Genomic DNA, 12,362 nt, shown 5'->3' with positions numbered 1-12,362 from the left:
AATGGTGGTAACTTTGCGTCAGCGGTTGAGGTTACTCGCGGTCAACCGCTGACCACAAAGTTCCCACCATTGAATATAATGGAGCGCCTATGTGCTATGCGTTGCCTGACAGCTCAGACGCGCACAGCCAATCAGGAGAGTGCCGCGACGTGGCGCTCCCTGATTGGCTGAAGGGACCCTCTTTGACAGCAGTCACGGGGGGTCCCGGCAGTCGGGGAAAGGGGTCCCATGTGTAAACATGGGACCCCTTTCAGTGCGTGGATCGGGTTTTGCGTTTTATTATTTTGCCAAGTACGTGGATTACAAGCAGAAGAGGACAGATCTACACAGGATTTTTGTGAGTATAATTTTATTTACAGGTAACCCATGGATTCTACTGGTGAAGAGGACCGACACTTCGTGTCAACATAGGTAAGTATGTGTGTGTCGGTAAAGTTTTACTGTCACGGTGTGTGTGTACTGTTTTTATTTGGGTATTTTTTTTTGCAGTAGAACTATAGGTACCAGCGGGCCCGTTTCCCCCCGCATGCTGGTACTTGTGGTTCTCCAAGTACCATCTTGCGGGGGAGGCTTGCTGGGAATTGTAGTTCTGCTACAAAAAACAATATTCTTTTTTTTGACACTTGGCTATCAGCCTCCCATCCGCCGCCCTTGGATGGGGGGGGGACAGCCTCTGGCTTCACCCCTGGCCCTTGGGTGGCTGGAGGGGGGGACCCCTTGATTTCAGGGGTCCCCACTCCTCCAGGGTACCCCAGCCAGGGGTGACTAGTTTGGGATTTAATGCCACGGCCGCAGGGACCAGTATAAAAGTGTCCCCCGGCTGTGGCATTATCTCTCTAGCTAGTGGAGCCCGGTGCTGGTGTGAAAAATACGGGGGACCCCTACGTCTTTTGTCCCCCGTATTTTTTGCACCAGGACCGGACGCAGAGCCCGGTGCTGGTTGTTAAAATACGGGGGAACCCGTGTCATTTCCCCCCCCCCGTATTTTTACAACCAGGATCGGCTCAAAGAGCCCGAGGCTGGTTATGCTTAAGAGGGGGGACCCCACGCATTTTTTTCAGGATTTTTAACCCATTCCCACTCCTTCCCACTGAAAAACATGCTCTGATCTCTCCATATTATTTTAGTCAGTAAAAAAAAAATTCTTTAAAAAAATATATTAAATAATACTTGTGGCTCCTAAATAGACAGACCAAGTAGATAATCCCTTCTAATATAAATAGATATGCTATTAGCAATAAAAAAAAACACCAAAAAAAACATGTTTTGAATTTTTTTTATTAGATCACGCCAGCAAAATGAGGCGGACTGAAATTGACGAAATGACTGTCGAAAAGCACTGTTGTCAAATCGACATTCTTCAATTGAATATACTTTTGTCAAAAAGCCGCATTTTTACCATTGCAGACATGTCGAATTTGACAAATGTAGAATTGCAAAAAGTCAAATCTGAAACGGCCGTTTTTTTGTCGAAAAGTACTGTATTGCATTGTCGAATCAGTTTTTCCTGTTGAAAATGCCCCGTTTTTCAACATTTGCAGCAATTCGACTGCAATTGCATATGGCCCTTAGAGACAGATTGACTGTGGGGAACAAAGGACAGTTCAGAGTCGAGAATTACACCTAGGCAGCGAGCTTGTGTGGTAGGATTGATTGTTGTGTTCTCAACAGTGATAGAGATATCAGGTTGGTAACTACTATTGGTCGGTGGAAATATAATCAATTCTGTTTTGGAAATATTAAGTTTGAGGTGGCAAGATGACATCCAAGAGGAAAGGCAGAAAGGCATTCAGTGAGAAGGACCAATACAGATGACGAATCTTGAGAGGATAGGTAGGCTTGAGTATACAGATGATACTAAAATAAAAAAGAGCTGATTAGTTTGCCAAGAGATTTGGTATAGATTGAGAAAAGCAGAGAATCTAAAACTGAGCCTTGCGGTACTCCAACTGATAGAGGTAGTGAAGAGAAGGTAGATTCAGAGAACCAGCCACTGAAAGAGCGATTAGAGAGGAAGGATGAGAACCAACAAAGTGCTGTGTCTTGAAGACCTAGGGCTTGTAGTCTTTGTATAAGAAGAGCGTAATCAACAGTGTCAGAAGCAGCAGTGGGATCTAGAAAAATAAGAAGTGATAGGTCAGATACAGTATATACGTATAGTGGTTTGTGGTGGTTTCAGTGTGGTTTTGCTGAAAATCCCATGAAAAATACGGTATTAAAAAAAAAATGCTACAACAGCATAGTAAAACTGATGAACATCGACGGCGGTGTACAAAATCCCATTAAAACCTCTAGCTAGTAAATTCAGTTGTTTGGTGTTTCATTTTGATGTTGATGTGCAGGGGTTTCAGAACACCAGCAAAATTGATGCTTAGTATATTTGCCCCATGAGCTCAGTCATAAACACTACTGCCACTTATTGCACTTAGATCACCCTCCCCAGTGAGGGTGTGCCATTCTGCCAGCCACATTTTAGCCAGAGCCTCCACCGAATTTTCAGCCATACCCAACAAAGATTTTACCCCAATGACTAGCTGCACAGTGAATTAAACATTTTTTAAAATTGATCTTTGCTTGGATCAGATCAGTGTTTTGTTGTCTTGATTTCATGTATATCTGTGTGTTTTTGATATGAAATGGAACAAGATAGCCTGTAGCCAATCGACTCTGTAGCAGCACAAAGTATTTTAGGGGATGAGTGTTCAGATAATGTTCAATCGTGTGATTGTATAAATGAGGACAGGGCTGCATATGATGGGCATTATCATTATGAGAACTATTCGTCATGGCCGAATGGCCCTCAAAAATTAAGTATCCAACTCACCGCTGTGGATTCTTTACAGTTATGCTCTGGTACAGGGTCAGCTGCTCCCAAAAGCAGCTGTCTTCGCGATCAGCCGACTGCACATGCATGAGTTCATGCATCAAAGTGCCACAGGTCTTGCAGTGCGAAGGTGACAGATGGATCCACTCCGATCTCTCTTCACAACCCCCGGACTTCCTTCTCATAAGAACAAGTGGGGATCTGGGAATCAACGTCATCCTAAGAATACGTTTTCAGAGTTTGCTGATTACTAGGCAGCCCCGTTGGGCCCCTAATAATGAATGGGCCCCTTAACAAAGAACATGTGGAAATTGGCATCTCCGCATGTGTAAAGGGCCTATATGGGATCATCAATAGGCCCCTATGTGTATAGATGAATGGAAGAAAGTAAAGAGCCACGAACAGAGCAGAGTAATGACATAAGGCTACAATAAAACTGATGTTGTAACACTGTTTAAAATGCTCCTCCAAATGAGATGACATTCATACCTTGTGGGTTTTTCCTTTTTATAATTGGTGATTGAAATTTTCAAAAGTGTTTGTCTCATTCAGCAACTGACAGCGACAGTATGCACGTTTCACTAGCGGAACTTGGCCCTTTGTGTTCCCGCATAACTCTGCAGAATGAATTTACCATAATCATCCCAAATCTATTCATAGACTATAAATTCTGCAAAATGTGAATTTACAAATACAGGATGGAATGGCATTCTGTGGAATGGTGAAGTCAATGGAAAGAGTCTATGTTTTTATCTGTATGATATCTGTACTTCTTACATGTATTATTTTTACATCGCAGAATAGAAAAAAAGCAAGTGGAAAACTATCTGCTGAAAAAACTGAGAAAATGACAGTCTCACAAGAGAAGATTGAAGACAGCAGGTAGGTGTGATTCAGTATTTCTGTCTCTCAGCTGGATATATATCTCTCTTATGCTGTGCTTACTTTCCCCAAAGCTAGACAGCCTTCTTACAGACTTCTGTTTTGGTAAATAACAACATGTCCGTACTATAATTATAATAATAATAATAATAATAATAATAATAATAATAATAATAATAATAATAATAATTTTATTTATATAGCGCAGTTTTGGTGCATACACACGGTGAGATTTGGGCTAACCTCGATTCTCACTGTGCGATAGGGACTAAGGGGCCCATTCTGAGTTGATCGCTCGCTAGCAACTTTTTGCAGCGATGCGATCAGGTTAAAACTCGGCAAAACTGCGCATGCGTATGCACCGCAATGCGCAGGCGCGTTGTACGGGAACAAAGAGGATCGTGCTGGGTGATGGATTTAATGAAGAATCCATTTGCACAGTTTATGGGTGTCAACTGAACGTTTTCTGGGAGTGTTTGGGAAAACGCAGGTATGTCCAAGCATTTACAGGGCGGGTGTCTGACATAAATTCCGGGACCAAAAAGACTGGAGTGATCGCAGCAGCTGAGTAAGTCCAGAGCTACTCAGAAACTGCACAAACTGTTTTTGCACCGCTCGGCTGCAAAGGCGTTCGCACACTTGCAAAGAAAAAATACACTCTCCCATAGGCGGTGACTATTTGATTGCAGCGCTGCAAAAAGTTGCTAGCGAGCGATCAACTCGGAATGACCCCCTAGGTTGGTATCGCAAGCATATAATGACTGTGCTTGCGATACTGGCTTTGTTCGATTTTGACTAAGTGTCAATTTTGACTATCTTTTCTACAAGATAGTCAAAATTGACTTGCCTGCACAGTCTGTCTAGGCTTGTGATACCGACCGCGCAGGACCGCGCATCGGGTTCACAAGGTGACTTTCACCTTGCGATCTGCACTAACTTTCCCTACGATTTTTACTATATAGTCAAAATCGTAAGAAAAAATCTCACCGTGTGTACACACCTTTTCTCCAACAGAACTCAAGGCGCTTTACAGACATCAAAAACAATGCACATAATACAGAAGATTTAAGTAATACATCAAAAGATAAACCACACAGACATAAAAAGAAAACCTTGAGCACACATAAAGAATAAAGCATGATTGGTGTAGGCATTTTAGGTAATAACTTCCAAAGGTTGTGCATTCCACCTTCACAATGTACCAGGTGTGGCAGCCATCTTGGGCGCACTGCGTAGGCTAACCCAGGGTGGAATAGTCTACCCTTAGAAAAGATAACACAAAATGGGGAGATTAAAGAGTCCTAAAGTTCAGTGTAGGGTTCCAACAAAACCATCAGGTCCCTGTATTTTTCATCCCAACCACAAGTGCACCAGATAAGGCAGCCATGTTGGGTGCACTACGAAGGTTACACTGTGGGAGATGAGCCATACAAAGGCCAAATGCATGTATGGGAGAACTGACATGTGTGTAGGATTATGCTATACCCTGCATGGAAAGATCCAAATGAAGCACACCCTGTCCACGGAGGAACCATCCGAGGCAGCCATCTGGGGTACTAAAATGTGTCAGTCCTTCCATGTTCACTACACTTGGGAGGGAACCGTGTGGAATGTAAAGGGTGAATTACTGGATTGAGTACTTATCATTAAAATAATAATAAAGATTTACATTTGCTTTTTATAATATATAATTCTGAAAGGTTCAAAGGCCTTCTCTTCCCCTCTAGAGTAGGGTTTCCAACTTTGGCCTGAGGAAGCAAACACAAGCCAGGGGCGGATATAGACTTTTCTTTTATGGGGGGCAGTTTATGAATGATTCCTGACTCCTCCCCCTCCACTCATTACTCCTCCTACTTCCTGTCCCAACTGTCAGAGAGAGCGAGAGAGAGAGAGGGGGGGGGAAGAAATCAAGGAGAAAGAGTGAGATCAGGGGAGAGAGAGGGAGGGGGGGTCAGGGAAGAGAGAAAGGGATTAGGTGAGAGAGAGGGATCAGGGTAGAGAGAGAGAGGGCAGCTACAGGGTACAGACACAGGCAATGAGCCCTAAGGATCATAATTGTACAGGCTAAATCCACCCTTACCCCATGCTCCATATGCTACTGCTTCTCACATTGGGTAATCTTCCTGGAAACATGATGATGCAGGCAGGAGACACTACCACTCCCAGTAGTGCTTTGCACAGGAGGCTGGCTCACATGCAGGGAGAATGGGGCAAAACCAGTAAAGGGAGAGAGGAGGAGCAGGGGAGGGAGACCAGCTCTGATTGACCGGTACTCGTGAGAGCTCTCTCCTCTCTCTCTTTAAGTGATGCTGGCTCAGTCTAGGGATAGACATCAGAAGCCCATCATCAAATGGTAGATGGTCTTCCGCCTTTTAATATTCTGATGCGATGGTAGTTAACATTCAATCACATTAAAAGCATTCAATGGTAAATCCATTGCGATGTTCGCGCATGTTCAATTATCATAGTTCGCGTATGCACAATACGCTGCAGTGTTGCTTAATGGGGCCGGGACTGAGAGCTGGCTAGAGGTGGGACTGATGCCGGGGCCCAGAACAGAGACATGCTTTTACAAGAGGACTCAGAGCAGCTTCTGCACTGGACACAGTGCTCTGATTGCCCCCCCTAACTCCTCCAGTGACACAAGCAAGTGTCCCACAATTTTCATGTTGCAAGGGATATAATGAAAAATGTGCTTGTGTAGGTTAGCTAGTGTGAGCATGCTTTTATAGCCAATTGAACATATGAAAAATGGTTATACCAAAGCGTCATAATCTAATACAATACCTACTAAACTAGACCCATCTGACCTACCTGGTGTTCAATCTCGAGACTATTCTAGCGACCTAGATACAATGCACTTAATTTTGTAGAGACTTAATCAGAGCATTATAGTGTACTCCATATCATACAGTACAGTATATTATACTTGATGTATAAATGTATAGCAGGCATCTGTATGTGAGTGGCTATAAGAATGTATATGTACTACGTACTGTACATGGTTGTAAGTCTCACATCTTGCATATCTAGCTGCATTGGCTACGGGACTTGGATGCTCACATAACCATAACGCCAATGGACCATAGCTTTAACATGTAAGTTTGCGTCTGTATACAGTATTTTTATTTATTAATTTATTGGTTTAGTTTTTGGGTCCCTGATTAACTCTCTCCATCTGACCGTTGGTCTATGTGTACAGTATAACATTACAGTTGTCACTGGCCATTTGCCAGAGCTTGCTAAGAGTACACTATTACAGTACGATTACTGTATATCCATCCGCTGCTATTCGCGCACAAGTACTGGATTAGTGGAGCATTAGCCACCCAGTGATGAAGATGTTTATTGCATGCTGTGTACGTTGTCGTGCCTCAACGCGCCACTCAGGGAAACAACTCAAAAACCTGAGCTATAGCTAAGGCATGACTAATACTCAGTTTCGGCGGAGAAACTCCAACAATGAGGGGCTCTATCTGTATGTCTAAATAATGTATGTAGTGACACATGTCTAACACAGAGTTAATTTAAAACTGAAATGGAATTATAGTTATGGGTATACTGTAAACTACCTTGATATACTGTAAACTACCTTTGTGAGAGGTTCATGGGACTAGTTATTAAATGGTCATTAGCCTATTTGCCTCTGTATTAGCTCCTCTTGGACATTAGTCATATTTTTGCAGTGCTTCCAATTAAAGAAGGAACCTCTTATTCAAAAAAAATCAAAGCTCTATATATTCTGGATAATAGATCCCATACCTGTAATGTTATTTCAGTGTAGTGATATCTGTGACCTTTATTTTTTTGCAGTTAGAAACTAACACCTGCAAGGTTCTCATAGAGTGTCAGTCAGACATTCAAAAATGTTACGCTGGAATAATCATGCTGTCTGTGGACACATTATCAGTGAGACTTTGAGATCTATGACTCAAAAGCTCTGGGAAATGTCATGATGACCTCTGCCTCAATCATTCATCCTGTAATCTGGCTCCACATTAATAGCAGACCAGCAACCATTGTGTCTTGTTCTAAGGAGCTCAGCATGACAGCATCCTCACTAGCATGTCATCCTGTCTGGGAGACCTTAGTGAGGCAGAGAACAATGTATTTGAAATAAGATAGATAATAATACCTTATTACTACAGAAATCAGTGGAGTATATTGTTATGTTTACACATAGTCTACATAGACACCAGCATATAATAGTCTGTATTAATTATTTTATACTGTCATAATGGAATGTGGATGGAAAACATCCACCATTTGACTAGTAATTCTTATGTATTTCTCATACTTATTTCCCTATAGTTACTGAACATATAAAAGTTACTAAGGCATGCTTTTTAAGGTAAATCTCGTAATTCGTCTGGGGGTCGAGCTTTTAGTCATGTGGCTCCGTCTCTATGGAACTCACTTTTCTGCACAGTGCGAGAGGCCCCAACTATAGAATCCTTCAAAAGTAGACTCAAAACTTTCCTGTTTACTCAAGCATTTCCATAAGGGCCCTCATTCCGAGTTGTTCGCTCGTTGCCGAATTTAGCTATATTGCGATTAGTCACTTACTGCGCATGCGCAATGTTCGCAGAGCGCATGCGCTTAGTTATTTTACTCAAAAGTTAGGTATTTTACTCACGGCATTACGAGGATTTTTCTTCGTTCTGGTGATCAGAGTGTGATTGACAGGAAGTGGGTGTTTCTGGGCGGAAACTGGCCGTTTTATGGGTGTGTGTGAAAAAACGCTGCCGTTTCTGGGAAAAACGCGGGAGTGGCAGGAGAAACGGGGGAGTGCCTGGGCGAAATGCTGGGTGTGTTTGTGACGTCAAACCAGGAACGAAACTGACTGAACTGATCGCAGTGGCAGAGTAAGTGTCGAGCTACTCAGAAACTGCTAAGAAATTTGTATTCGCAATTTTGCGAATCTTTCGTTCGCAATTCTGCTATGCTAAGATACACTCCCAGAGGGCGGCGGCTTAGCGTGTGCAATGCTGCTAAAAGCAGCTAGCGTGCGAACAACTCGGAATGAGGGCCCATGTCCCTTTAGGATTTTTGTGCTTCTGTATTTTATGAAAAGCTGTTCTGTACTTCCTTATTTTCTGTACTATATTATGCTATGTATCTGTTAAGCGCCTTGAGTCTTATTGGAGAGAGAGCGCTATATAAATAAAATTATTATTATTATTCATTATTAAGGTTAGATGTGTATCAAAGCAGAATCCCTTCCATGCAAAAAAAAAAATACACTTATTTAATTGTTATTTATGATGATGCATGGGTACCCTGCACCCCACCCCATAAGCCAATGCATGGGAAACAGCTCCCTACCTCCCCCAGGGGTGCCAACAGCTTTCCTAGGCCAGGTAATGAGAGGCGGCATGGCTAAAGAGGGGAGGTGTGGCTGACCGTGCCTTTAAAAATATTTAATAAATATACGTCCAGCCGCATGCCGGTGTCAGGACTGGCCGCAGCTGCAGCTGCCTTTCTCCCCAGCACACACTAGCGTATGCAGTCATTAGGTTGACCCCATATGGTCGACATGGACAAAATATTGACATGGACAAAATTTCAACATATGAAAGGTTGACACTGGAAAAGGTTGGCAGGTTCAAAAGGTCGACGGGTTCATAGTGTTGACCATTTTTGTATGCCCATTGTCATGTCAACCTTCTGACTCTTTGCCCACGTCAACAGTTTCCAGTGTCGACCTTTCAATTGTCAACCTTTTGTCTGTCGACCTTGTGCCTGTCGACCATATGGGGTCAACATAATGACTGTAGACCTAATGAATGTAAAATTTGTATACCACACCCGAGAGGAACGAGGGGTAGAGTAGCTCCATGAAGGTGTATATAAAAGCAAAAAAAAACCCTCTAATTTCCATATCTTTGTAGCTGAATACATATATGTAATCAAACCCTTTCCATTCAGTTAGTATTCTAATGGGAGGTAGAGGGGTCAGTACAGAGTTAAACACAAGGAATTAGAGAATTGTCATTAGCAATACTTTATGCAGTATTGTACCGGACAGCAGATCCACAGTATAGCTAGTTAGGTACAGTAAGTATGAGGTTTCAGTACCTGTCTCTTAAAGACTTGGCTAAAAATATTTTTTTACTGTATGTAATATAACAAGGTCTAAACACCACCATAGTAGGCCAACCCATGCAGAAAGTCATACATATTCCAAAGCCAAAAGTGAATAAGCAGTGTATCTTGAGCTAAATTCCAGAGCTCAAGATCCCGGCTGTCGGTATCCCGTCAGCCGAAATACCAATGCCGGAATCTCGACACTCGTCCCAACACTGACACCAGAATCCCAACCAGGTCAGCATACAGAGAGCTGGACATCCAGACAGCCAGGATCCCGAAGGCAAGTATAGCCGGGAGGGTTAGGATTTGGCTGGAGGGGGTGGGGGGCAGTTTATGGTTAGGCACCACCTGGGAAGGGGTTAGGGTTATGCTGCGAGGGTGGGGGTTTAGGGTGAGGCACTAATAGGGGAGAGTTAGAGTTAGACTATTAGTTAGGTTTAGGCACTAAGGGGGGAGGTTAGGGTTAGGGGGTATGGATGGGGTTAGAATACTTACCTCACCCCTGTGGGGATCGTGACCATCAGGATGCCGGCGTCGGTATTGTGACCATCTGCATCCCGTCTGCCGGGATCGCACACTGATCCCATTCCAGAGCCACAAGTGAATGAGCAGTTTAACTTGAGCTATATTTCAGAGCCACATGTAAATGAGCAGTGTAACGTAAGCTGCAGATCCCTTTTCTGGCAGATGACGCTGTTCCTTTGCCATCTTAGCCTACAGTACTTGAGAATGCTAAAAGTTGAGACTGTAGAGATAAAATGATCAAACTCCACCATTACAGTCCAGGCTTTAGGGATATCCATGCTCGAGCACAGGTGACTTAATACATAACCCAGTCAATGTGATCTAACCACCTGAACTTAAAAATGGACATTCTTAAAACCTGGACTGTAATGGCTGAGTTTGGGAAGAGAGTATTTGCAGCATTATTGAGGGCTAATATTGGGAATAGAGAGGTAGCAATAGCTATCAGGCACAGCAGAGTCTGAGTGTGTGAAAAAGACTGGATAAAAATTCAGAGGACTTTGGGGTTAATTTTAATTTGTAGTCTCATAAATAAAAATGTTTCGGAGGCCAATTTGGCTACTGCACATGCGTGGCGGCCATTTTGGCTGCGATTTTTCGCCGCGAGATCAGCGCCCGACGCTGGATTTCAGAAAGGTGAGTATTAAAATATGGGTGAAGTGTGTGTGGTGTGGGCCCCCCCCCCCGGACCCAGGGCCCCCTGTGTGCACCGCACACATTGCACCCATTATAGAAACGCCAATGATCCGGCCCCATATTTGAGTTCCAGTGTATTTGGTTGTTATATCTACAAAAGGTGTCTACTTTGAGGAGTAAAAAGTTTATTTTGTTAAACAAAATGATGATTTTATCTCCAATTGTTTGTTAGTTATATACTTTAATTTCAGAGTACGTTGCGACGTTAAACTGTAAATTTCAATAAATCCTAAAAAATGAGTGTAGTCTTGCCGTATAGAACAGAGTGATCCTTATATGTCACAGAGACTATTTACCAGGACTACAAACTTGACGAATTGTTGCTGTGTGGCATAAATAGACGCCGTTCAGAATGTTATCATGGACAGCATGTTGACATGTAAAATGTTGCCATTCACAGTGTCAGCACTGAAATAACATTGACATTGTGAATGTCATCAGCCGTCATACTGTCATTTCTTAACTGTAACCAATACCCTAAAATCTACCGTCAACATTCAAAATGTTGACATGTTGAGTGTTGGCATCCTGTCCATGCTGATATTCTGTCCATGCTGATATTCGAATGCCAGGATAAGACCTATAGAAATTATATTGGTATAATATTATTAACTTTGTAAAAGTGTTTCTTGTAAACATATTATCAGTGTAACTGTATTTCTGATCCTTTCCTGGAGAGAAACCATTACAGTAAATGTAAGTGGAGCACTCCCCTCCCCCTCCCCCCTCCTCCCACCATCTCACCACCACAATAGAGTTTCTTTAGTTCTTTTAATATATTTGTTAAGTGAACTTTGCTTCAGTTTCTTCATATGGCATTATAGATTGCATCATCATGCATTGAACATACCGTCTTTACGTTGGCTGCAATCTTTATGTTAGCCCAGGGAACACACAGTACATATAATCGATGCTCTGTGTGAACACGCAGGGTCTGCTGGAGTTCCAGACAATTAGGTCAGCTAATGCACTTGCAACTGTCTGATGCATTGATCTTCAGTACTGTCTGGAGCAGAACATCGTTATAACCTGCATCATGCTTTCATTCATTAGTTTTCTAGAAGAGCAATACCCTGCAGTGCTGACCATGTTGGATGCCTTTTTTCATTATTGCAGGATGATTATATAATGTCATCGGTTTTACAGAATGCCAACATGCTGTTATGTCTATGTCTTCACATTCAGTCTAACATGTTTCCTATGCTTTTTGCACATTCTTGAAAAGCTACTGAGGTTGCAGAACAGCTAATATGCCATTCACCATTGCCTACTTCATGCTGTGTACTGTCAGGTTGCTCATGCTAGGTTGGTCCAATTAATATGTTTGTTCCTAATACAGCCAAAA

At 42.7% G+C, this 12,362-nt stretch overlaps 1 protein-coding gene across 5 annotated transcripts in view; it reads left to right on the top strand.

The window, feature by feature from the left end:
- MORN1 (MORN repeat containing 1) overlaps positions 1 to 12,362 on the top strand; it is a 1,300,694-nt gene that overhangs the window by 850,071 nt on the left and 438,261 nt on the right. For all 5 annotated transcript variants that reach the window (XM_063943076.1, XM_063943075.1, XM_063943078.1 and 2 more), the window contains exon 12: positions 3,624 to 3,706. In XM_063943076.1, the coding sequence (XP_063799146.1) occupies positions 3,624 to 3,706 (83 nt within the window). The remainder of the gene's footprint in view (positions 1 to 3,623; positions 3,707 to 12,362) is intronic.

Source organism: Pseudophryne corroboree, chromosome 10 (genome assembly GCF_028390025.1).
Source record: "Pseudophryne corroboree isolate aPseCor3 chromosome 10, aPseCor3.hap2, whole genome shotgun sequence".
Classification (NCBI taxonomy): Eukaryota; Metazoa; Chordata; class Amphibia; order Anura; family Myobatrachidae; genus Pseudophryne; species Pseudophryne corroboree.
Note: the sequence above shows the minus strand (reverse complement) of the source record. Positions and strands in the feature narration are given on the sequence as shown.